Consider the following 26,351-nt stretch of genomic DNA (forward strand, 5'->3'; position numbering starts at 1 on the left):
TGACCTTCACACACTGTAGAGCTCACAAGCTCGTGCTCTGTGAGCGGACTGAGTACCATTAAATGTTGTATAGATCTACTCTTAAATCTACTGCAGGAAGCGGCATTTAACGCTTTACAGTTAATGGTTATTCCTTTAAATAGTTAAAACAACCTGTTAGGAGAAAATATATATAGACAAGGGCTATTTATTATGCTGTGGATATTTCCTTCATTTAAATAATCGTTGACATTTCCGAGAAGAGACGATACTTTAGGACCTGCACCGTCCTACAGAGACAGAAGAAAAAAACATTTACCGACAGTCTTCGGTGCAGTGAATGTAGGAGATATCACTGACAGGTAGGTGAAGGAGTTTTGCCTCGACTGCATTTCGCTTTAGAAGAAGACACCGTAGAAATTGTGTTTCAATCAAATGCGTAAGTTTGGTCTTAGCTTTGGTAGGGACAGAACAATGACTTTTTATGCCTTACTACACTATGATGTTTTTATGACTTTTTGTGTCTTACTATACTGTGACGTTTTTATGACATTTTATGCCTCCTATCCCTGGGGCTCTACCCTTAGAAGCAAACACAAACATTCATCAATCTAACAAGGACCTCCAGATTTGTCCTAAATACCTCAGAGTCCTACATATATGTACAGTCAAAAATCACTTGAAGTCAAAGTTATATGCATGTAAAACAATTAATACGTCACACTATTCTATGTCTTACTAGATTATTGACGTTTTCATTACTTTTCATGCCTTACTTTATGATGTTTTTATGACTTTTTCTGCCTTACTATACAATGACATTTTTATGACTTTTTATACCTTACTATACCTTGACATTTTTATAGCTTACTATGCTATGACTTTTTTATGCCTTACTATACTATGACATTTTTATGACTTTTTATGCCTTACTAAACTATGAAGTTCTTATGACTTTTTAGGACTTACTATACTATGACGTTTTTAGGACTTTTTATTCCTTGCTATACTATGATATTTTTATACCTTACTATACTATGACAGTTTTATGACTTTTTATGCCTGACTTTACTATGACGTTTTTATGCCTTATTACACTATGACTTTTTATGCCGTACTAATGATGTTTTCATGCCTTAAAATACTATGACTTTTTCATGACTTTTTATACCTTGCTATACTATGACGTTTTTAGGCCTTTTTATTCCTTGCTATACTATGATATTTTTATACCTTACTATACTATGACGTTTTTAGGCCTTTTTATTCCTTGCTATACTATGATATTTTTATACCTTACTATACTATGACGTTTTTATGCCTTATTACACTATGACTTTTTATGCCTTACTATACTATGATGTTTTTATGACTTTTTAAGCCTTACTATACTGTGACTTTTTAATGAATTTTTTTATGCCTAACTATACACTATGACTTTTTATGCCTTACTAATGATGTTTTCATGCCTTAAAATACTATGACTTTTTCATGACTTTTTATACCTTGCTATACTATGACGTTTTTATGCCTTATTACACTATGACTTTTTATGCCTTACTATACTATGACGTTTTTATGACCTTTTATGCCTTACTATACTATGACGTTACCATGCCTTACTATAATATGTCTTCATTATGACCTTTTATGCCTTACTATACGATGATGTTTTTATGACTTTTTATGCCTTACTATACTATGATGTTTTTATGCCTTATTACAGTATGACTTTTTATGCCTTATTACAGTATGACCTTTTATGCCTTACTATACTATGATGTTCTTATGACTTTTTATGCCTTACTATACTATGATGATTGTATTACTTTTTATGCCTTACTATACTATGACATTATCATGCCTTACTATACTATGTATTTGTTATGACCTTTTATGCCTTACTATACTATGATGTTCTTATGACTTTTTATGCCTTACTATACTATGATGATTGTATTACTTTTTATGCCTTACTATACTATGACATTTTTATGCCTTACTATACTATGACGTTTTTATGACTTTTTATGCCTTACTATACTATGATGATTGTATTACTTTTTATGCCTTACTATACTATGACATTATCATGCCTTACTATACTATGTATTTGTTATGACCTTTTATGCCTTACTATACTATGATGTTCTTATGACTTTTTATGCCTTACTATACTATGAAATTTTAATAAATTTTTATGCCTTACTATTCTATGATGTTTTTATGCCTTATTATACTATGACATTTTAAGAAATTTTTATGCCTTACTATACTATGATATTTTTGTGACATTTTCATGCCTTATATACTATGACTATCTGACTTTTTATGCCTTACTATACTACGACACTTTTATGCCTTACTATACTATGACATTTTTATGACTTTTTATGCCTGACTGAACTATGACGTTTTTATGCCTTACTATACTACGACATTTTTTATACCTTGCCATACTATGAAGTTTTTATGCCTTGTTACACTATGACTTTTTATGCCTTACTATACTATGACGTTTTCATGCCTTACTATACTATGATGTTTTTATGACTTTTTATGCCTTACTATACTATGATGTTTTCATGCCTTATTATACTATGACTTTTTATGCCTTATTATACTATGACTTTTTCATGAATTTTTATGCCTTACTATACTATGAAGTTTTTATGCCTTGTAGCACTATGACTTTTAATGCCTTACTATACTATGATGATTGTATTACTTTTTATGCCTTACTATACTATGATGTTTTTATGACTTTTTAAGCCTTACTATACTGTGACTTTTTAATGAATTTTTTTATGCCTAACTATACACTATGACTTTTTATGCCTTACTAATGATGTTTTCATGCCTTAAAATACTATGACTTTTTCATGACTTTTTATACCTTGCTATACTATGACGTTTTTATGCCTTATTACACTATGACTTTTTATGCCTTACTATACTATGACGTTTTTATGACCTTTTATGCCTTACTATACTATGACGTTACCATGCCTTACTATAATATGTCTTCATTATGACCTTTTATGCCTTACTATACGATGATGTTTTTATGACTTTTTATGCCTTACTATACTATGATGTTTTTATGCCTTATTACAGTATGACTTTTTATGCCTTATTACAGTATGACCTTTTATGCCTTACTATACTATGAAATTTTAATAAATTTTTATGCCTTACTATTCTATGATGTTTTTATGCCTTATTATACTATGACATTTTAAGAAATTTTTATGCCTTACTATACTATGATATTTTTGTGACATTTTCATGCCTTATATACTATGACTATCTGACTTTTTATGCCTTACTATACTACGACACTTTTATGCCTTACTATACTATGACATTTTTATGACTTTTTATGCCTGACTGAACTATGACGTTTTTATGCCTTACTATACTACGACATTTTTTATACCTTGCTATACTATGAAGTTTTTATGCCTTGTTACACTATGACTTTTTATGCCTTACTATACTATGACGTTTTCATGCCTTACTATACTATGATGTTTTTATGAATTTTTATGCCTTACTATACTATGATGTTTTCATGCATTATTATACTATGACTTTTTTATGAATTTTTATGCCTTACTATACTATGACATTTTTATGAATTTTTATGCCTTACTATACTATGACATTTTAATACATTTTCATGCCTTACTATACTATGACATTTTACTACATTTTTATGCCTTACTATACTATGACGGTTTTATGCCTTATTATACTATGACTCTTTCATGAATTTTTATGCCTTACTGTACTATGACATTTTTATGTCTCACTATCCTACGACATTTTTATGCCTTACTATACTCTGACATTTTTATGTCTCACTATCCTACGACATTTTTATGCCTTACTATACTCTGACATTTTTATGTCTCACTATCCTACGACATTTTTATGCCTTACTATACTCTGACATTTTTATGTCTCACTATCCTACGACATTTTTATGCCTTACTATACTCTGACATTTTTATGTCTCACTATCCTACGACATTTTTATGCCTTACTATACTCTGACATTTTTATGTCTCACTATCCTACGACATTTTTATGCCTTACTATACTCTGACATTTTTATGTCTCACTATCCTACGACATTTTTATGCCTTACTATACTCTGACATTTTTATGTCTCACTATCCTACGACATTTTTATGCCTTACTATACTCTGACATTTTTATGTCTCACTATCCTACGACATTTTTATGCCTTACTATACTCTGACATTTTTATGTCTCACTATCCTACGACATTTTTATGCCTTACTATACTCTGACATTTTTATGTCTCACTATCCTACGACATTTTTATGCCTTACTATACTCTGACATTTTTATGTCTCACTATCCTACGACATTTTTATGCCTTACTATACTCTGACATTTTTATGTCTCACTATCCTACGACATTTTTATGCCTTACTATACTCTGACATTTTTATGTCTCACTATCCTACGACATTTTTATGCCTTACTATACTCTGACATTTTTATGTCTCACTATCCTACGACATTTTTATGCCTTACTATACTCTGACATTTTTATGTCTCACTATCCTACGACATTTTTATGCCTTACTATACTCTGACATTTTTATGTCTCACTATCCTACGACATTTTTATGCCTTACTATACTCTGACATTTTTATGTCTCACTATCCTACGACATTTTTATGCCTTACTATACTCTGACATTTTTATGTCTCACTATCCTACGACATTTTTATGCCTTACTATACTCTGACATTTTTATGTCTCACTATCCTACGACATTTTTATGCCTTACTATACTCTGACATTTTTATGTCTCACTATCCTACGACATTTTTATGCCTTACTATACTCTGACATTTTTATGTCTCACTATCCTACGACATTTTTATGCCTTACTATACTCTGACATTTTTATGTCTCACTATCCTACGACATTTTTATGCCTTACTATACTCTGACATTTTTATGTCTCACTATCCTACGACATTTTTATGCCTTACTATACTCTGACATTTTTATGTCTCACTATCCTACGACATTTTTATGCCTTACTATACTCTGACATTTTTATGTCTCACTATCCTACGACATTTTTATGCCTTACTATACTCTGACATTTTTATGTCTCACTATCCTACGACATTTTTATGCCTTACTATACTCTGACATTTTTATGTCTCACTATCCTACGACATTTTTATGCCTTACTATACTCTGACATTTTTATGTCTCACTATCCTACGACATTTTTATGCCTTACTATACTCTGACATTTTTATGTCTCACTATCCTACGACATTTTTATGCCTTACTATACTCTGACATTTTTATGTCTCACTATCCTACGACATTTTTATGCCTTACTATACTCTGACATTTTTATGTCTCACTATCCTACGACATTTTTATGCCTTACTATACTCTGACATTTTTATGTCTCACTATCCTACGACATTTTTATGCCTTACTATACTCTGACATTTTTATGTCTCACTATCCTACGACATTTTTATGCCTTACTATACTCTGACATTTTTATGTCTCACTATCCTACGACATTTTTATGCCTTACTATACTCTGACATTTTTATGTCTCACTATCCTACGACATTTTTATGCCTTACTATACTCTGACATTTTTATGTCTCACTATCCTACGACATTTTTATGCCTTACTATACTCTGACATTTTTATGTCTCACTATCCTACGACATTTTTATGCCTTACTATACTCTGACATTTTTATGTCTCACTATCCTACGACATTTTTATGCCTTACTATACTCTGACATTTTTATGTCTCACTATCCTACGACATTTTTATGCCTTACTATACTCTGACATTTTTATGTCTCACTATCCTACGACATTTTTATGCCTTACTATACTATGCCATTTTTATGAATTTTTATGCCTTACTGTACTATGATATTTTTATGCCTTATTATACTATGACTTTTTCATGATTCTTTATGCCTTGCTATACTACGACATTTTTATGCCTTACTATACTATGACATTTTCATGCCTTATTATACTATGACTTTTTCATGATTCTTTATGTCTTGCTATACTACGACATTTTTATGCCTTACTATACTCTGACATTTTTATGATTTTTTATGCCTCACTGAACTATGACATTTTTATGTCTCACTATACTACGACATTTTTATGCCTTACTATGCTATGAATTTTTTATGACTTTTTATGCCTGACTGAACTATACTTTACTGCTTTAGTATACGATGACGTTTTTATGCCTGATTATACTATGACCTTTTTATGACTTTTTATGCCTTACTGAACTATGTCTTTTTTACTTGTGATTATACTGTGACGTTTTTATTTCTTTTTTTGGCTTACTATATTATGATGTTTTTATAACATTTTTAACCCTTAATATACCATGACTTTTTAATAACTTTTATGCCTTACTATAATGTGAAATTTGAATTACTTTCTTTGCCTTTATATAAGTTTTTATACCTTATTATATTTTGACTTTTTATACTATGACATTTTTTTACTCTCTATGCCTTGCTGTGACATTTTCATGACTTTCTTTGCCTTAATACACTATGACGTTTTCATTTCTTACTATACTTTGACATTTTTATCACTCTTCATGCCCATCACCTTACTATGATTTATTTTTCCTTACTATACTATGTTGTTTTATCTCTTTTTATGCCTACCTGATAAGATGATATTTTATGACAGAAAGTGAACACAATGAGACCGACAATTCAGTACTTCAATGTGGCTGGTTTTATTCGTAGGACAGATCTGGCACAATGCACACCGAGGTCTCTCTCCGAGTAACAAAAGTTTGACTGCTTGTTTGGTGTTTTTGTTGATGTTGATCTGGAGATCTCCATGTCCATGGGGCCTCTTAGTTGTTGCTCGTCCTTTCTTCAGAGCTCCTGAGATCATTCTCCGTCCCAGAGGCTATACCCATATGAGCAAAAACAAACATTCATCGATCTAACCAGGACCTCCAGATGTGTCCTAAATACCTTGGTGTCCTACACATATATACAGTCAAACATCACTTATATTCTAAAGTCAAAGTTATATGCATTTAAAGCAATTAATACCTTACACTATTCTATGTCTTACTATACTATGAAGTTTTCATTACTTTTCATGCTTTACTATACTTTGACGTTTTTATGACTTTTAATGCCTTACTATACTATGACATTATCATGCCTTGGTGTACTCTGTCTTTGTTATGAGTTTTTATGCCTTACTATATTATGATGTTTTTATAACTTTTTATGCCTTACTATACTATGACTTTTTATGCCTTGCTATACTATGAAGTTTTTACGATTTTTATGCCTTACTATACTATGACGTTTTCATGCCTTATATATACTATGACTTTTTCAGGAATTCTTATGCCTTACTATACTATGAAGTTTTTATGACTTTTTATGCGTTACTATACTATGACGTTTTCATGCCTTACTTTATTACTATGACATTTTTACTAATTTTTATGCCTTACTATACTATGATGTTTTTTTGAGTTTTTATGCCATACTATACTATGAAATTTTTATGAATTTTTATACCTTACTATACTATGATGTTTTTATACCTTATTACACTGACTTTTTATTTCTTACTATACTTTGATGTTTGTATTACTTTTTATGCCTTACTATACTATGATGTTTTTATGCCTTATTATACTATGACTTTTTTTTATGAATTTTTATGCCTTACTATACAATGATGTTTTTATGACTTTTTATGCCTTACTATACTATGATGTTTTCATGCCTTATTATACTCTGACATTTTTATGCCTTATTACAGTACGACTTATGCCTTAATATACTATGACGTTTTCATGCCATACTATACTATGAAATTTTTATGCCTTACTATACTATGTTTTTTTGAGTTTTATGCTTTACTATAGTATGATGTTTTTATGACTTTTTATGTCTTACTATACTATGTTTTCATGACTTTTTATGCCTTATTATACTATTACTTTTTCATGAATTTTTATGCCTTACCATACTATGACGTTTATATTCCTTTTATGCCTTACTATACTATGATGTTTTTATGACTTTTTATGCCTTACTATAAGTTTATTATGAATTTTTATGCCTTACTATACTATGATGTTTATATGACTTTTTATGCCTTATTATACTATGACAGTCATGAGTACCTTTATTTTTAACTACAATTTGCTGGTAAACGCACCACGACTTTATGCAATGCAATATTTTCACATTGTTTAATAAGAACTTTTACTTAAGAAGGATCTGGTCTCAGGGATGTGCCTCACATACATTAAAGGTATTCCTAGCATATTCCCATACATATATATTTGTACATTAATGTAACATTGAGGAAAAAAAGAGAAGAGAATTCAAGAAAGTCGATGCAGCCTTTTTTCTTGTGGATAATAGTTGATTGAAAACATCATCATACTTACCTTATTTTACCTAAGTACTCAAAATTTCAAATCAGATGTAAATACTGGACCAAAAGGCATTTTATGACTGTGTGTGGCCTAGTTTACAGTGTCTGTTATGTAATGCATTATTACAAAGACAGCTCCTTGGACTGAAATGGAGCTTTGTTATTGATCCTTGGACTGTGCAGACAGTAAGGCTACAAGTTGTGGATTAACTTTTGAAGAGCCAGCCATAACAAAGGTTGTCTTGCAGCATTTGACACAATTCTCTACCCGCAGTTTACCTCCAGTCTGAGACGAAGGCCGGTCCATAATGAAAAGTGTCAAGGTTGTAGTGGTGGGAGCTGGTGTGATCGGATTCTCCACTGCTGTCTGCATCGCTGAGGCTCTTCCTTTTTGCTCCGTTACTCTTCTGGCTGAGAAGTTCAGCCCGGACACAACCAGTGATGGAGCTGCTGGGCTCCTGTTTGCTGCAAAGTTTCCAGGTATGCAGCAGTATATCTCTCAAAAAGGGGATCACATTTCAAAACATTATGTAGATGGTACAGTTTTATCAGGGTGAGACCACTTTGAAAGCATATATTCATTCAAATTCACCATCAACCTTTCAAGTAAAAATGCAGCACACATTTTTTTTACATGTGAAAAATGATTGATTTTACTGGATTTCTATATCAGATATTCCCTTGGAAAGACAAAGACGCTGGTTTAAGGACAGCTTTGATCACCTGTTGGCCATTGCTCAATCACAACACTCACCGGAGGCTGGAGTAATGCTGAGCTCTGGGTAACAATTGTTACATAGTGCCATAAAAGAGGCAACTATTCAGCCAGGTCACTACTAAAATACTGTATATCTGGCTATTGGTGATTTTCTTTTAATTTCCCTCCAGCTGGCAAATCTTCAAAGAGGAGCCCGCAGATAAGAAGCCCTTCTGGTCAGACTTTGTGATCGGCTTTCGACCCATGACCGACCGCGAGCTGAATCAGTTCCCAGATCGCAAGTTTGGTCAGGCCTTCACCACCATAAAGTGTGAATGCTCGAGCTACCTGCTGTGGCTCGAGAAGAGGTTTGTCCTCTCTTTATTATTAAACTGTCATGTCAAATTGTTTATACTTATTCACATTTCGAATAGGATGCTTGCTTCTTTAGAATGGTAAATTCCAAAAACAGGTTTTGCAGGTTACAATAATTCTATTATGTGATGTAGGGATTAACTTTTGTCATACCTGTTTTCATAAGATTTAGAAAAGCTGGAGGCCAAGTGCAACAAAGGAAACTCAACAGTCTTCAGGAATTAAGCAACAGCTATGACATCATCGTCAACTGCTCTGGTTTGGGCTCCAAACTGCTGGTGGGTGACACCCAGGTATACCCAGTCAGAGGGCAAGTCCTCAAGGTGGAGGCACCGTGGCTGCAGCACTTCATCAGAGATGGAGACGGAATGACCTACATCTACCCCGGCATACACAGCGTCACTGTAGGTGGCACAAGGCAGGAGGGGGACTGGCGACTACAGGTGGACGAAGGAGACACAAAGAGCATCCTGGAGCGCTGCAGCAGGCTGGTGCCATCACTCAGCAAAGCCAAGGTTCTCAGCGCGTGGGTCGGTCTGAGGCCGAGCAGGAGGAATCCAAGGGTGGAGAGGGAGCTGGTGCAGCTGCAGGGCCACCGAGTGCCTGTGGTCCATAACTATGGCCACGGGGCTTGGGGAGTTACGCTCGCCTGGGGTACTGCTCTGGATGCGCTGGGGCTGGTCAAACAGTGCCTGCATGAAATGCCTCTACAAGCTAAACTGTGAACAAATTCTGCCACTAAATTCAGTGCTGATAACACTCGTCTTTAAATAAATAATCTTTAAATAATAAGTGAGAGACAATTGCAGGGAGTTGAGAATCACTGATATACATCATATTAGCTACTGAAAAGTTACTAAATGCATTAATGTAGGGATTTCTTGTAGCTTTTCCATTTGTGTACATAGAAACAATTATTTTAATTTAATTTAATTAAATTATTAATTTAATTCTAATTGAATTTACTGCTAACAGTGGTGAACAATTCTATGTATGGCTTTGTCATAAAAACAGATTTCTTTTAAAGATTATACAACGCAGTGCCAGTAACTTGTTTGAGTGCAGAGATCTACTGTCAGAAAGATGAGCTTCATTCAAAGAAATAAAAATTTATTTATGTGAGAGTGGAAGGGTGATTAACAGTCTTGTTAGCATTTTTACAATTTATATTATCAAAGAAAACTTCACTGATTAAATTAATAAAATGAAAAATATTGTACATAAATAACTGATATGAAACAAACAAAAAACAAATGTCTGTCCGTGGGAACATTGTTCAACTGCTAAACTTTCTGTCAACAATTTACATAAAATGGGGTTAACAAAATATGAAATTTGTACCTGTGCGTCACAAAATGCTGATTGTTTACACTAACTGCAGGTAGATTGAATTAAAAAAATCTCTTTAATGCCAATGCTTTGTTTTGTTAATTTTGTTATTATTAAATCTGCTTGCCTATGAGTCATTGTAGGCCATTTTCACAGAAGACATTTTGACTTGTCATAGTAGGTAAAGCACAGGTGTTACTAATAACTAATTAACGATGGCCAGCCTTTAGTGTCCCAGTAAACCATGACAGTGTGACAGTGAGACACAAAGCACAATATAAGGACCCTGAAAGTGAAACAGCTAAATGGAATTCAGCCATCAATTATCTTATTATTTACACCTCTGCTTTTCCTACCGTGATAGGTCGAAATGTCTTGTGTGAAAAAGACAGTACTCATGAGTCCATATTTTACAAAAAAAAGAGGCAGTTTCCTGTACAGACTGGATACAGCTGAATGGAGAACATCATTCGTTTGCTTTTGTTTTGTTTTATGACACACTACGTCATTTGTTTGAGTCTTGAATAAACTGTGGTTACATTTCAGAAAGCAGTGGTTGTTTGAAAAAAATCTATTTCAAACATCCTGAAAAAATGATCATCAGCAGCAATAAACATATGTAACATATGTACACCTTACTTTACTTTTGATGCCAAAACCTTTTCAGGAAGTGGCTCCATTTTGACATCAGTACCCTGCGACTGGAGTCTTTCTTCCATCAGGGAACCCAGGTTTACTGAGTTCATAGATGTCTTCTTATGTCTTTTCATTTTCAGCCGGCGGGCCTCAGAATTGGCTGAAACTGAATAACTCCTCTTATCCTCTGAAGAGATGTGGTTTGTGTAGTTGTGCATGCAGTCAGTTTCTGTTAGTGAAGGCTCTCGGTGTGAGTTTGGCAAGGAAGTTGTACCTGCGGGATGATTGGACCTCTCAGCTGGCACTGTGGGTGGCAGCTTGAGGTGTGTGCTCTGTGTTCTTTCTCCTCGTTTAGGGGCAAACACACTTCCTTTGCCTACAGACGAAGTGCTACACACAGCACGGCTTGCTGTGGTTGAAGATTGGGAGGATGGAAACATGACCTTAAATTGTTTTTGAGGATTTATTGTTTGCTCTGTGCTCTCCTCAGTCTTGGTCCTGGGGGTCAGATTCCAGTCTTTAGGGTCAATGAGTTTTTTCTTCTGGTCTTTGTGGAGGCCTGACAGGGAGAGGCAGCGCCTCAGTGGCCCCGGTCCTGGGTTTCTTCTTAACTCCATGCAGCTGTGGCTCTTAGCAATGGCTCCACTAGGAAGACGACCTTTTGCTGAGCTTGGTAGACTTAAGCTGGTCTTAGGGCGTCTTATTGATGGTAAGATACAGGGCTGGCATCCTGGTTCACTGTGAAGTAAAGTCTTACGAGGGCCGGTGGAGGTCAGGATCCGGGGGAGGGCAGGGTGCTCTGGAGATGAGAGGTGGCTTGACTCAAAACCAGAGGAGGACCTGCTCATGGATGAAGAAGTCTTTTTGTCCCTTCCTGAAATAAACAAGTGCAGTGTGTGCAGATCATGCAGATGCCAGTCAGCTGTGATGTACAGTATATTCGACTTCAAGACAACAACAGCAGCGCAGTCAGTGTTGGAAAAGAGTGGCTAATGTGAGGAGATGCCTGAGAAAAGAAAAGGCTCAAAACAACATCTAAATGTGGGCTAAAAAATGAATGATGAATGAAAGAAAAGAAGCAAGCAGTCAAGTCTGGTAAAGCATGGAGCAATTTATTCCTCACGCTCAACCATGACAGAAGCACACGTCAGAAAATGCTGAGACTTCAGACCCTAAACCTGCCACACTTCAGTCAGAAGTGTTAGAATGAGTTTAACTTTGTCCTTTCACTGTGTTAAACCACAAAGGTTGTCTTTAGTCTGCATTTTAGTGCATTTACAATTATACAAAATGCCATATTTTAACAAGTATAATTATACTATTTTGTAAATATTTTAATTCTGCATTTTTCTGCAGCTTTCAGGCACATAATAAAATATTGTGCAACATTATATTATACTGGACTAAAAAAAATATACACACAAACAACAAAATCTTGAGAGAAATAGACTATACAAGTGTGGCTGATCAGACCTCGCTCTCTAAGCACATGACCTTTAGACATTCACAAAAGCCCTCATTTACAGTGAGCACATCTCTTTGCATTTTGACAATTTTTTTGACTGAAGCAAATAACCACAGTAAGAATGATATAACTATGAATAAAGCAAGCATTCACAGTAAATATGTACTGCAATTACCGAGAAGAGTTATTTTTAACTATTTATATCTAGAGTCGGTTTAAACACTCTTATCACACATCGGTTCAACAGTCACCAATTTCAGCAAACGCAAAAACCCACCACACAACTCACAACTGCAGATCTGTCTGTGAGAAGACCTACAAGCTGCACCACATATAGATTCTTCAAGGGTGTGAAAAAATGTCTTTTAAGGTCACGGTCCAATTTAAAATGAAGTAAGTGAACTTTCTAGTCCCATTATGCGTCATCTCTTCTCCATTTTGAATATTATATTGAGAGTAATGCTTGTAAAGAAAGGTAAGTGATGTCAATTCTCAAAAGCACTGAACAGACAAAAAAGTGACTGTAAAACAGTTTGATTCAATGATGCGGAAACAGAAGACAGTATGACTCAGAGAAGAAGAAGATGCTTGGGAAAAAAAAAAAAAAAAGAGAGCACCAGAAGTAAATGTGACGATAGCAGAGTCTTTTCCAGAAGAGCATGAAAACTGAATTTGGTGACTTGGAATGCTCGAGCATCAAGAAGGACTGAAGACCACACGAGACGTTCTAGTGAAGGATGAGGCAGAAGTGGGCAGAAGAGGAGGAGGAGGACAGTGTTCACAGGCGAGTCAGACTGTCATTACCGTTCTCCAGGTTCTCGTTGCTCTCGTAGCAGCCCGAGTCTCGTGGGGAATCCCCCATGAGGCCACGCCTGTCCAGGAGCAGCTTCTCCTGTGAGCCTCCAGACTGGCTGCTGCGCTCCGGGTCGCTGCTTCCTGCAAAGCACAACACCACCAACAGGGGGCAGACAGTCACATCGTATGATCTCAAAAGAGAACGCTGTATGTGTTGTGTGTGTGTGGATTACTTCTGAAGACAGCAGGGGTGGACATAATAACAGATACTTCAAAATAACATTGTGTTTATTTTGTCATGCAGAACATTTTTTTTCATCTTTATAAACTCTGCAATATTTCTGTTCTATGTAAATATTATTACATTTGGCAGATGTTTGATTTGTATTTGAGAATATCCCTGTATCTCAGTAGTGCTCAGGTGAGATATAACACCCTGCTGATCACCTGACCCACCGTCATACTCTTGAAGCAGCTCCACAGCGGTGAGCAGCACAGCTCTGTGCTGGGAATCTCTAATGTTCAGCTCATCCAGGTCCTCCTCCTCTAGCAACTTGAATGTGTCCAGATCCTCATAGCCGTTAAAAAGGAAGGTGGGAAGATGCTCCTGTGGAGAGAGAAGGATGGGTGATGCACAAACAGATCAATAAAAATGTGTGAGGAATTCATTTGAAGTGTAGATGAATAAATAAGCATGTTAGAAGGTGTAACTTAATTTAACATTCAGTATTTTTCTCATAGTCTTCAAATTACAGATGTTCTGCAAAAAAGAAAATAATTGTATTTCCAAAAATGTTGAGCTATTCCTTTCAACAGAGCTAAAAGCCATCACCCTCTTGATGATGTGATATTAAGTTTTTTCAGTACACAGAAATCTCAGTAATAATTTTGTTTATTAAAGATGAATCTATGCTATTGTTTATGCCAAATAAAATTCCTCCATATGTGTGTGAGAGGGATTTTGATTACTTTGAGGTTGATGCGATCAAGCAGCTCCTCCACAGACGTGGGTTTGGGTTGCCGGGCCCTCCTCCTCCTGCGTGTCTTTTTAGGCTTCACCTCCTCTTCATTCAGGACATCCACATAAATGAACTTGAAGGTACCGACTTTGCCGTTGAGCATCCCCATCCATGTACCCATCGGCGGCTTACTGATGATGTCAATGACATCCCCGCTCTGAAAAAAAAACAAAAAACAGTGAGACTCGAGTTTCTTAGAAGATATCATCACTAGGTGTTGTATGATTTATTGGGTTGTTACAGTGGCCAAACCTTCAGTTTGAGCGAGTCAGTGTCATAGGGACTGGGGGTGAAGTCAGTATGAACTAGAGCACGTCCACAGAAGGGGCCGCGGTAAGGCAGCTCATCCTCTTCCCCGTCCTCAGACTTCACACTTTCTCTGTTGCTGTTGGAGGAGTCAGTGGTGCCCACTGTCTGACCACCTACACAAACCACAACAGAACAATGAGCCGCTTCAAAACCACAAGTCTCCGCGGGTCTCTTGGTATTTGAGAATATTTTTGACGTCTTTGACTCTGACAGAAGTGCCAGATGTTACAGTTTTACACAGAAAGTTTAGACTACCTAAAGCGATTTATTGTCTTTGAAACATTTGTCTGATAAACACCACACATCTGGTGTTCCAAGGCCAAGTTCAAACAAACACAAGAGCTTTACTTGCAAGTACACCCAGATCTGGCATGCGCGCGCACACACACACACACACACACACACACACACACACACACTGTAAACACACAGACTTACTCATGGAACTTTGTCCGCTGAGGGAACTCCTCAGGCTTTCTACAGACCCTCCTGGCTTCAGTTTGGGTTTCTCGAGAGAGTCTGAGTCTATCTGAGGCGAGTGAGGGCAGCTGGACATGCGGTCTGGGCTTGACTAAAGAAGAAAAGAAAATTATTACGTGTCACAACATCTTTACAACATTACTATTTGCACAATCCACAACAGTAAGACTGATAGATGCTTCTGTAATGTGGTGTAATATACTGACTGTACATACCTGTTCAGAGAGAGAACAGTGGTATCTCTTGGATATGTGTTTTCTCATCGTTTCCCTCACAGACTTGACTTTTTTGCCCAGAGAGATACGTGATGTCGGTGGAGACTTAACAGCATCTCTCACACCACCATCTCCATCTTTGTTCTAAATCACATTCAGAAAAGCAGAAAAAAAATGTGGCAAATAAACAAAACAATTTTAATGATTTGTTTTGATTCCGTCTGTGGAAATTCAGGATGTATGACTGTAACTTACAGTGTTATCGTTGTCAGAGACGAGCGCGTGCACTGAGCGGTTGGTCAAGTCAAATCCTCCAAAGCTACAAGCTCTCTGTGAAAAAACAAAAAAACAAACAAAAACATAGCATCAGGACATTCATGAGCAGATATGCAGAGATTGAATTAAAGTTGGGGGTTTCCTTCCTGAATTGACTGAGTTTTTAAACCATGTTAGCCACTATCTGCAGAAAAGCTCCTTAAAGGGCACCTTTGTATTATTTTCAACTATTTTCTACTCTATAATCATTTGGTCAAAAAAAAGTGAAAAATATCCATCAACTGTCTTGTTTTAAAAACCCATAATATTTCAAATTACTGTCACATAAGACAATGAAAAGCAGTAAATGCTCATAATTGAAAAGAAACACCTTGACCTATAAAACTATGCAATTATGAACAAAATGAAAAATATAATAATATGAGCAAATATACAAAAATAAGCATGTAAATATCAGTACAGGATGGTCAAGAAATGTAGTCAATTGCACATTGAACTAAAAGCAAGTGTCTAACCTACATCTCATATTGAGTTGGCCTTCATTTACATTTAAGTGGCATCAGTGCACGTGGTGGAGCAGTGCATGCTGGGCGGATTGGTTTATAGATTACTGACTCACACCAGTTGTGTTAGGAATTGATGTGGTGACTGCAGAATAAAAGGGATAAGAGAGGGTTTAATATGTGTGATGTATGATCAGTCTGTGTTATGACTGAGGCATTTTGGGACACAAAACCTCCCGTGCGTGACACCGTCAGTGAGAATTGTTCCAGGTGGAAGCTTTAAAGTTACTTCAACCTAAAGGTAGACTCTATTTCAAAGTAGCCAATTAAAAAGAGCCATTTTTTGTTGGCTAATTGAGGGGGTTGAGGTATGGGCACTAACAGTAACACTGACTAACACTGGAGGTCAAAAGATGTATTAATTCTACACAGAACAGTAGCAGAAATGATGCACAACTTGCCAAACAATGGTCCTTATGCAAAGGCTTCTCTGTACTCACCCCGTGGTGGCTGAGTGGGTTGAGCACACGGTGACGGAGCTCTCCATCAGTCACTGAACGAGCGATTTTGGGCTCCTCCTCATTGCAACCCTCCGTTTCAGAAAAAGAGGAGCCACTGCCTTCACCTGCCTCCCTCACCTCCCGTGTTACATTTGCCTCCTGATGAACAGGGCTCTCATTGGACTTGCTGAAAGCCTGGAAGATTTTCTGGCTGCTGCAGGTGTCCAGGCTGCTAGAGGAGGGGGAGGTGGTCAGGCTGTCAGAGTCCCTGTCGTATACGAGCTGCTCCTGCAGAGATGAAGCCAGGGAGTCCATGGGGCAAACTGCAGGCTTCTTCAGCACACCCGAGTACAGGGAGGTGCTGGCATCTCCGCAGAGAAGACTGTCCATGTTAAGGCTCTCTGGGCAGGTCAAAAGAGGGGAATGGAGAGATTTACATGTAATAAAATACTGAGAGACCAAATAAATTGTAACAGAATCAGAAAAGTATCAGGAAAAAGCAACAGCATGAAGCAACAGCATATCCTTAAAATATAGACACAGACTCGACAACTAGTGAAAACACATGGTAAATACTGTTATTACAGTGCATGTGCCGGGTCAAACTGTAATTAGATCCAGCACAATTACTGATATTTTCTCTAGACTCACATTGTCCCAAGTGCATCATTTCCTCCTAATGCAGAGTATGTTCTTACTGTAAACACCTGTTGGTGTTTGAATCTTTGCCTGATACACAGCAAAATATCCATGGACCTAACCTGCATAAAAACTGAAACTTCTCTCACACTTTTCATCAAGTAACATCACACAAAGTCTGATGGTGCTTTTAGTACCCTCTGCTCCAGGCCTCTTGGACTCATCAATTCTGATCAGCTTCTTCTTCACCTTCCGGGTCGAGTTGACCAGTTTATGGAGTCTCCTGAATGTAACGGATTCTTCCTGTTCATTGTCTGACAGCTCGCAGGGCTGATAGGAGAGACAAGAAAGAATTTTATTTATGGGAAACATTTCATCTGACTACAGAGCTTTGTAGTTATGGTAGAATAACACTGTGGGTCTGTTCCAGTTATAAAGCCTAATATTTGGGATGTGAAAAGACACTTTTGCTCTGTATAATCTGATGTAGAAGCTCACATATTTCAAGGTATCTCGTGTCCATTTCTAGTAACTTGTATGAGATCAAAAAGACATGTAAGCTGTGTACTTGCTGCAGATGCTGCTGCAGGTACCTGCTGAGCCTGCTGTGGAAAGTACGTGTAGCCTAATAGAAAACTGTGGTAGGAAACCACAGTGATGACAGTAAAGACCATGCAAACATCTGTGCAACATGCTCTCCATCACAACAGACTAAAAAGGCTTTATATACGTGGGAAAAAAAAGAAATGCAAGCTGCTTGGAAACCACCTTAACCATCATTTGAAGTGATGGTGAGCGAAAATATTTATGGTACATATGGTTCATTTTATCTTCTGACCAAAACATAAGCGGTGTGTATATCCCAAGATACACGTCAAACCAAAAAACGAAAGCTGATCATCAGTTCAAAATAAATAATTTACAAGAAACGACAAACAACAAGAAACTTATTGTAAGAACATATGGCTTATAAATAACAGTAACAACAGGGGAGGAGGTAACACACATCACACAGAAAGAGAAAGTGACCGGAGAACACACACAGAGCAGAGAGAAATAGTCAGGCCATCCAGACAAATCTAAAAAATGTGCCCTGAACCTGAGCCCCCTAATCACCCCACCCGTGCATAAAAGAGCTGCGACCTGCATAACAGGGCCCTGTGCTGAATCCACCCGCACACTACAGCACAATAGGGGGTTAGCGCTTTGACAGCAATGAATAGAAGTCCGCCCAGTGCCCTGCAGTTGGGAGAGTGCCCTGAGCTGCAGGGCTTTAGAGGGGCCCCGGTTCATCGCCAGGACAGGGACAGAGGGAAAGAGAGAGGCGCTGTCAACAGCTCAGCAGCCTTGGCACTGGTAGATCAGAGTCCCTCATGCACAGCACACTGCCTGAAGTCGTGATCCAGCATTAAAAAGCAACTAAGGTGCCCTCAAACTGGGAGCTTTAAGAGACTTACGTTGCAGGTGAATGACTCATTTGTGGTGAGGCTGGAGGGATCGGTCCACTCTGTGGGATCAGACCTGCACGTCTGTCTGTTTTGTATCTCAAACTCCCTCAGCTGCAAAAAAAAGATGAACCTGTTAGCACATGATGTAGCGCTACAATACTTTATCTATCATCCGCCAGCTGATGTGCTATTTATCTTTTTACAGCTAGAACATATAACAGATTAAAAATATATTAAAACAACATCATGTTTTGACCATATGTCTACAGTGGGGTCCAAAAGTCTGACACCGCTTTCCCGATGTGAGAGTGGTCTCAGGTCAGGGAGTCAGGTCGTGACAAAGCAGAAAGGCACAGCAGCTGTAACTTCAACACGACAGCAGCGACAGGTAGGAGGTGGAGACTTCGTACCCGTGCCAAGGCTTCCTCTATTGAGATCATATTCTCCTTCACCATCATCATCAGCTGGATACGCTCTTCGTCACTCATGGTAATTTCACTGGCCACAAACCCAACGTCATCACCTGTCAGGCAAAAATTAGAAATGTCAGCCGACAGAATAAAAAAACAACGGACTGCTCTCACAAGGTTTATTATGGTCTCAAGAGAAAATATGTCAATGACTACAACAGGTTTTTGTGTTTTTAACTTAACATACCTTTTGAAATCTGACGCGTCACCCCTTTCTGCGACTTTCTGAAACTCTGCCAAAAAGACTTGCTCTTTCTCTTCCCATCCAATTTGCCTACACAATAAAATAATTCAGTTTAGTTTAGTGCCGAGAAAAAATACAACGTCTAAACCACCCACAAAATTCTCAGGGCAGGTAAACAATAACAGATATGTTATGTCCTAATTTACCATGTTTTCAAAAGCAGACAAGTGTAAAGGTAATATTCAGTATTTAAAAGGAGTCCCTCCACATTATTATTGGCATTATCAAAGAAAAATATCCTTTCAAATACACACACACACAAAAACATTACCTTTAAGGTGGTTCATTTGTAGGTTTAGTCTTGTGTAAAATAGCTTGAGAATGTCACATCAATCAGATTCTGCTTATAATAAAGCATGTAATATATTATATTAAGATTAAAATAAAAATTTTTCTTACCTCCTGATGATCCATCATCAGAGCTGGATTTGTGCACAGGAAACCTGAAAATCAAATCAAAATACTGACTTTGTTTGAAGAGATCAAATTAGGAAGCAAATCCCTGAACAGACCAGTACCTGTTTTCCAAAGTTATTTTCTTCATTTTCCCTGCTATCCCACCATCTCCCTCAACATGACTCTCTAACCTCTACACTTGCGTCAGATTGAAAAAAATAAAAAAATACAAAATAAAAATCACAAAAGCGCACTGTCCCTCATGACAGTAGCATCATAGTAAAAGCAAATCAAAGTAGTCAAACAGATGAAAAAGACTGGCTGCTCTTGGCTGATGAACAGAGGTCAGTGCTCTACGGCCATTGCAGGAACAATAGAGCCTTTTCATGTCCATTTGGGGTTTTGCAGCAACAGCAGCCGCTAACGTGGCCTCTGCATTCCCTGCACACTTTCACCCTCCCTCTTTCTGTCTGTCCGTCTGTCTGTCTGTCTCTCTGGACTGTTTGTTGTGTATAACCGTCTGTCTCTTACAGTCTCTCTCTAAGCTCACAGTTGTTGCTGGTGCAGGTCATATCGTCTACAGCCGAAGTGTAGGTTCCTCCCTGACTACAGAAACATGAAACACCTGGACAACTTAAAATTAAAATGAGTTTTTGTGCATATTTTCCCTGAATAGATGTGGTTTGGCATCTTGTCATAAGAACCTGGTAACCTGTCTAAAAATCCTATTTATTACTCTGGTGTCACCAAAGAGCAGTAACTGCATATATTCTATTGTTTGAAATGGCAGGGTGAGAGTTTAACAATATCTGTTAATACTGCCAAACCTGTCAAACACATATTGGTTTTATCTTCAGAAGGCCATGCAGCAGTTGAAAATAAACCCAATTTTTATATCACACTGCATTTATATCCCAAGGCCAGCAAAACACTATGATATTCAAACTATGGATCATATTCAGGGATATTGAGTGAAACAGAGCTCTGTCTTCTGTCTTCTAGGTTCTACAGAAAAAAAAAAGTATGTGGGAGAAGTAAATATTTGAAATATTTTGGCATCAAAATTGATCATTTCAAATCAAATTTACTCGTGTAACGTGATCCCACTTACCACAGTAAGTAATGACATTAAGACACCCCACATCCTATGATGAGAACAACATAACTTTGTGCCACTTGTGAATAAACAGATTAAAATCTTAATTTCAATGGAGACTTGAAAAAAATACAACTTTAAACTTGTCAGAAATCAATTTTAAAAAAATGAGCACTCCGAGTTCTTAATGTAAAAATAATACTGGTGACATCAGCTTCCTCCAGCAGTATGTATTGGTCCCACTAGGGGGAAGTGTAAGTTTCCTGTGAATCCTGTTTGAATACAGTTGTTAGTTTCAGAGGGAGATTTGTCTCTTGTGTTTGTGTCCAAGTTCTGAAGACAGGCCTGTTCATAATAATAAAATCAAGGATATTGCACAATTTTCAATGGTCTGTCTTTTTAACAAGCTTAATCAACTCAATATGATTCTATATTATTAGTCATCAACTAATTTCTTTCATCTTATTCAGCTTTCCAATGACAAAATATGACTAATCTTCGAAATCCTTCAAAAGACACAATGCAGGGAAGGAAGGAAGTTGAGAGGTGACACAGAAATGTTTCAGAAATGTGACTGGAGGGCACAAGGAAGCAGAGGAAACATCCGCGTCCACAGGGCGACAGAGGAGAAATCATAGTTCAGCTTCCAAATGTGATATGACTTAAATAAATAATACGTATGTTATCTGTGAGGCCACAACACAACACATCATCTGGACAAAACAATGGTCCAACATATTGTAGCAGTAAATATTTTAGTATTTACTGCTGCTAGTATCTAGAATAATGTGTTGGTGCTCTTGAAGATGCTTCTCTCCAGTGCTTCCCCTAGTCAGGGATTCTGGGCCTTTCTAGTGTCTGAAGTTGTAGATTTCCAACTTTCTTTAAAAAAAAAACAAGTTAGTGGGATGTTTTTACCTCCTCTCTATCTCTGGAGTGGATGTGGCACTGCTGAGCCCAAGGGATTCCTTAAGGAGATGAAAAAAGTGTGAATATAAATACATACAGAATTTTTAATTATGGTATTTTCCTTCAAAGGAAAGCAGAAAAATACGTAGCAGACAAAATAGTTTAACTAGACTGAATCAACTACAGTTAGGGGTTGACAAAAGAGGAATTTCAGGAACTTGTTATTTGTAATTTGTTGCATTTAAAAAAAAACAAAACAAATCTTGTCACTTGGTGGCAACAACACGCAGTCAGTCCCAGGGTCAGCTCTCTGTATCACAGTAAGTGAAATGCTAACTTTTTAGTCTTGTGTTTCAGTTTTGCTCTTGATAGTCATGACAAGGCAATTCCTCGGCTCTTATCAGCCTGTCTGCTGACGCACAGAGGAGGAAGTTCCCTTCTCCTGGGGTCTGACACACCGAGAGCTGGACACTCACCTGGATCTGAGAGCGGAGCTGCACAGATGTGGCCACTGAGTCAACCTTTCCCTGAAACACACAGGCAGGGGAAGTGGAGGAGTAAATTATAGTGTCATCATAACACAGAAATAGAAATGATGTTCAGCTCACTGAATCAGCCAGCCCACATTATGGAATAACACCGGTTAACAATTATGTGTACCTGGTTATGATCTCTGCAATTGCTGAGTGCCCGACAGGTGTCTGAACTTCAGTGAATTTATTTATGCCACAACAGATACAAGGTGAAGGAATAGTTCAACATATCAGGAAATACAATCTTAGATGAGAAAATGAATACATCTTTCATTTCTGCCTGCTAAATATGTACCTACAGCCAGTAGCTGTAGTTAGCTTAGCTTTGTATAAAGACTGGAAATAGGGGGAAACTGCTTGCCTGGATAAAGAAGTTATAACAAGCTAATTAGTGATTTTAGATGTGTTGGTAAGAGGATTCTGTCACCTTCTGCCAGACTCAGGCTAACTGTTTCTCCCTGTTTCCAGACTTCATGCTAAGCTAAGTTCTTTCTTCATACTGAATAAACAGCTGTAAGAGTGGTATTAATCTTCTCATCTAACTCAAATAAGCCTGTTTCCCAAAATGTCAAACCAGTCCTTTAAAACAAAGTGTGGCAACGCAGCAAGATGACAGTAGAAAGAACATCAATTATTTAGTGCTGAGATATTAGATTTTTTTGATGACAAAGAAAAAGACTGATAAGACTGTTTACCATCTCTGCATCATGCACTACTTTGCGTTTCCGTAGCTCCTCCATTCTTTCACACACGTCACTGAGGGAGGTGCCGTAATACTGAGAGTACTCCTGAGCCAGGTCATCAAGATTCCCCACCGAGCCATCCTGCAAAAGATAACAAGCATTATTCAAACACACACACACACACACAGATATGAACACAGGCCACAAGAGGAAAACGACACCCCACGGATGTTGAGCAAGATGCCAAACAGCAGGCAAACACCCTAAATACTGACCACTGTCGTGATAAGCCATTGTTTCAAGCTTTAGTACGATGAGCAGCAGCACAAACAGCCAGGAAACACTGAGATAAAGCACCAGGAGTGTAAAAGCATCAGAGACATCCAGCTGTGATATTGCCTCTGTCTTCACCACTTTGTTGTCTTCCTGCCCACTGACCCCTTCCACCTCCTCAGCCCTACTCAGACCTGACCCCCCGGCCAGAGGAAGCACAGTGTGACCCAGCCGCAACTCTCACTCAGCTCTCCTAGAGTAATCAGGAATCGGCTCAAGAGGCCACGGTTCAGTCTACGGTAAATCACAAGAGGCAGAGTCACTCAGTCAGACGAGTCTTTGTCTTGACTCCTCGATGTAGGTTCTTTTAGTTTCCTACCATTGTGCGAGCTGAAGTTATGGGCTTTTTGCCGTGTGGGAAGATGAAAAAGAGATAAATCATTTCAGAGATTTTTTTTGCTAAATTTTATGACCTAGTGACCTTTGAGACCAGAATTAACACATAAGTTTCCTTGTCAGGAGAATGGCCCTAGTTCTAGATTGAAGAGGCATTTCAAACCAGATAACTCAAACTGTCTGTCAGTTAAGACTTTACTTTGTCCGCCAGCCATGTGCTGCTGGGCAGGTAGTGTACAGAGCTTTTTCACTGGTAACGCCTGCCTACTGTTTCTGGAGATGATGCTTTGAGGGCAGTAACAGTGAACCAAAACAAGTGGAGCTGCGGGCCGCAAAACCACACCACTGTCACTAAGAGCAACGCTCTGTTAATATAAAGCTTTTGATCACAACTACTTTTAAGAAGTAATCCAATCCCTTATCCAAAATTAAGTTGTGTTAAGCCTCTTTTTTATTATCTTGGATTGAATCCTCCCCATGAAGTTTCAGGCCCAGTAAATATTTATTTCACCATTTTGAAAATGTTTAACTGACCTAAGATCCTATAATAAAGTCATATGAGCATTTTTCAAAAGCTGTACTAGAGCTGGATTAGATTGGGGAAAAGACAATGTAAATTATCCAAATTAATATAAAATGACAAATTCTCAATTTTTTCTCCATTTAACCTAAAATGTATTTATAACAATTCCACATGTACTGTAGTTTTTAAGGTTAAAGCCTGTGAATAATTTTTTTTTTTTTTAAATTTATGATCGACAGCATCTTTCTTTCTCTTTCGTATATATGCATCTGTTGATTTGCGTAGCAAGTTGCTGCATACAATTGCTCTTACAGGGATAAAGGAGGTAAATGAAGCAGAAAATAAATTAAGCTGAACTGAACTGAACTGAACTGAACTGAATTGAATTAGGTTGCCTGTTTTATTATTATTTTCTGGTGCTGTGTGAGTGAATAAACACATTATCATACACAAAGAACCAAAGACAACATGACCAATAAAATATACAAAGATTGTATTATGGGTAATACAACATGTATGACGACAGTTCCTCATCATGCTTGATCATGAGTTAAGACTGGACAGATGAACACAAGCTGTGTCTGATCTTCAGTAATAGCCACCCATTATGTCCATAAACCGTTTCATGCATTATTATTATTATCATTATGTTTCAGTTATGCCATACCCTGAAGGTATGCAAATGTTCCTGCTGAAAACAGTCATCTGCAGTGAAAACTAATACTGTGGGCTCACTTGTCTCGTGGCATGATAGACTGTGACTAGCTCAACTGTCCAGCAAAGAGAACCATTCATTTGGTAAATGACATGCCCCCGGGTCGAAAAAGGCCTGAAAAGCTGGCTGCTTTTCATACAGTCAAGAAATGAGGCTGAGGCCGACTGAGAGGCTCTGCACTGTGCCTGGCTGCAGCAGCTCACGCCTCATGCAGCCGCTGATCCACATAAACAGCCTATTGTGACACAGCCACATGATATTGCATTGCCCTAAGTGCTTATTGGACACGGTGCGTGTATATATCCCCGTTACAGATGAATGTAAACACTGCTTAGGCATATGGAAAACAAACTGACCTAGATGTTAAATCAAATAAACGATACGAGTTCCACTCTCATGCCAAGTCTTCTTACAGAATGGTAGTTTTGGGAAAATATTCCAGTGTGCTGTCTCTAAATTAATGGTCTCTAAGCCAAAACTGCAGCATGAGACATCAACCACAGAGGCTTGAAGAGGAGAGTGTGGTGTCACATTTCTCAGGCGCTGAGCATCTCATAGGCAGACAAAAGATCCACGTGCCCCGAGGGCCTAAAGTGTCTAATGAGTGTTTTTACAGTTTCTCTGTCCTGTTTCACCCTTTTAGGCAACCAAACCTGGGTCACAAAGTATCTGCAAATTACTTGTATGGCTTTATTTTGCTTTGAACCAGAGTTGTTTTAGGTAGTTCTGGCTTCAGATGTCAATACTAAGAGTATCAGAGAGTTCAGGCAATTAAAGACCATAGAGAATAGTTTTCTCCTCTCTGATAATAAATGTCCAAACACAATAAACTTTAAGTCAGCTCCATTTTTGGCCGACAGTCAGATTGTCAGTAACTGTATTCCACAGAATAGCACATCTGGACTGATGTAGCAGAGCAGCATATTTGCCAAAGAGGGCTCAGTAAAACTAAATCC

At 37.6% G+C, this 26,351-nt stretch overlaps 2 protein-coding genes across 4 annotated transcripts in view; one reads left to right on the forward strand and one right to left on the reverse strand.

Annotated features, from left to right (window-relative positions):
• The first annotated feature begins 51 nt into the window (after positions 1–51).
• Positions 52–10,275, forward strand: ddo (D-aspartate oxidase). 2 transcript variants are annotated; one of them, XM_022750494.1, is made up of 5 exons: positions 52–341; positions 8,746–8,951; positions 9,145–9,253; positions 9,360–9,536; positions 9,710–10,275. In XM_022750494.1, the coding sequence occupies exons 2-5, from the start codon at positions 8,780–8,782 to the stop codon at positions 10,266–10,268; spliced, it is 1,017 nt and encodes a 338-aa protein (XP_022606215.1). In that variant the 5' UTR covers positions 52–341; positions 8,746–8,779; the 3' UTR covers positions 10,269–10,275. The 2 variants fall into 2 exon arrangements, with proteins under 2 accessions (XP_022606215.1, XP_022606216.1); XM_022750495.1 differs by lacking the exon at positions 52–341 and adding an exon at positions 389–418.
• A 1,214-nt stretch (positions 10,276–11,489) lies between these two features.
• Positions 11,490–26,351, reverse strand: part of LOC111225549 (SAM and SH3 domain-containing protein 1-like) — a 44,609-nt gene continuing 29,747 nt past the window's right edge. For both annotated transcript variants that reach the window (XM_022750492.1, XM_022750493.1), the window contains 17 exons: positions 23,501–23,629; positions 22,749–22,799; positions 22,282–22,331; positions 20,271–20,314; positions 19,815–19,901; positions 19,568–19,680; positions 19,167–19,268; positions 17,907–18,039; positions 17,071–17,471; positions 16,047–16,121; positions 15,792–15,935; positions 15,535–15,667; positions 15,040–15,209; positions 14,738–14,944; positions 14,225–14,375; positions 13,778–13,909; positions 11,490–12,382 (listed from right to left, as the gene is read on the reverse strand). In XM_022750492.1, the coding sequence (XP_022606213.1) occupies positions 11,508–12,382; positions 13,778–13,909; positions 14,225–14,375; positions 14,738–14,944; positions 15,040–15,209; positions 15,535–15,667; positions 15,792–15,935; positions 16,047–16,121; positions 17,071–17,471; positions 17,907–18,039; positions 19,167–19,268; positions 19,568–19,680; positions 19,815–19,901; positions 20,271–20,314; positions 22,282–22,331; positions 22,749–22,799; positions 23,501–23,629 (2,997 nt within the window). In that variant the 3' untranslated portion in view covers positions 11,490–11,507. The remainder of the gene's footprint in view (positions 12,383–13,777; positions 13,910–14,224; positions 14,376–14,737; positions 14,945–15,039; positions 15,210–15,534; positions 15,668–15,791; positions 15,936–16,046; positions 16,122–17,070; positions 17,472–17,906; positions 18,040–19,166; positions 19,269–19,567; positions 19,681–19,814; positions 19,902–20,270; positions 20,315–22,281; positions 22,332–22,748; positions 22,800–23,500; positions 23,630–26,351) is intronic.

The sequence above is a fragment of the Seriola dumerili genome, unplaced genomic scaffold, assembly GCF_002260705.1.
Source record: "Seriola dumerili isolate Sdu_G_001 unplaced genomic scaffold, Sdu_1.0 BDQW01000149.1, whole genome shotgun sequence".
NCBI classification, from domain to species: Eukaryota; Metazoa; Chordata; class Actinopteri; order Carangiformes; family Carangidae; genus Seriola; species Seriola dumerili.

Bases quoted from the DNA above. Each gene is read 5' to 3' on its own strand.
- ddo (XM_022750494.1), top strand. From the start codon at position 8,780: ATGAAAAGTGTCAAGGTTGTAGTGGTGGGAGCTGGTGTGATCGGATTC. The intron at 8,952-9,144 runs GTATGCAGCAGT...TTTCTATATCAG, and splicing joins GTTTGCTGCAAAGTTTCCAG to ATATTCCCTTGGAAAGACAA. The intron at 9,254-9,359 runs GTAACAATTGTT...ATTTCCCTCCAG, and splicing joins GGAGTAATGCTGAGCTCTGG to CTGGCAAATCTTCAAAGAGG.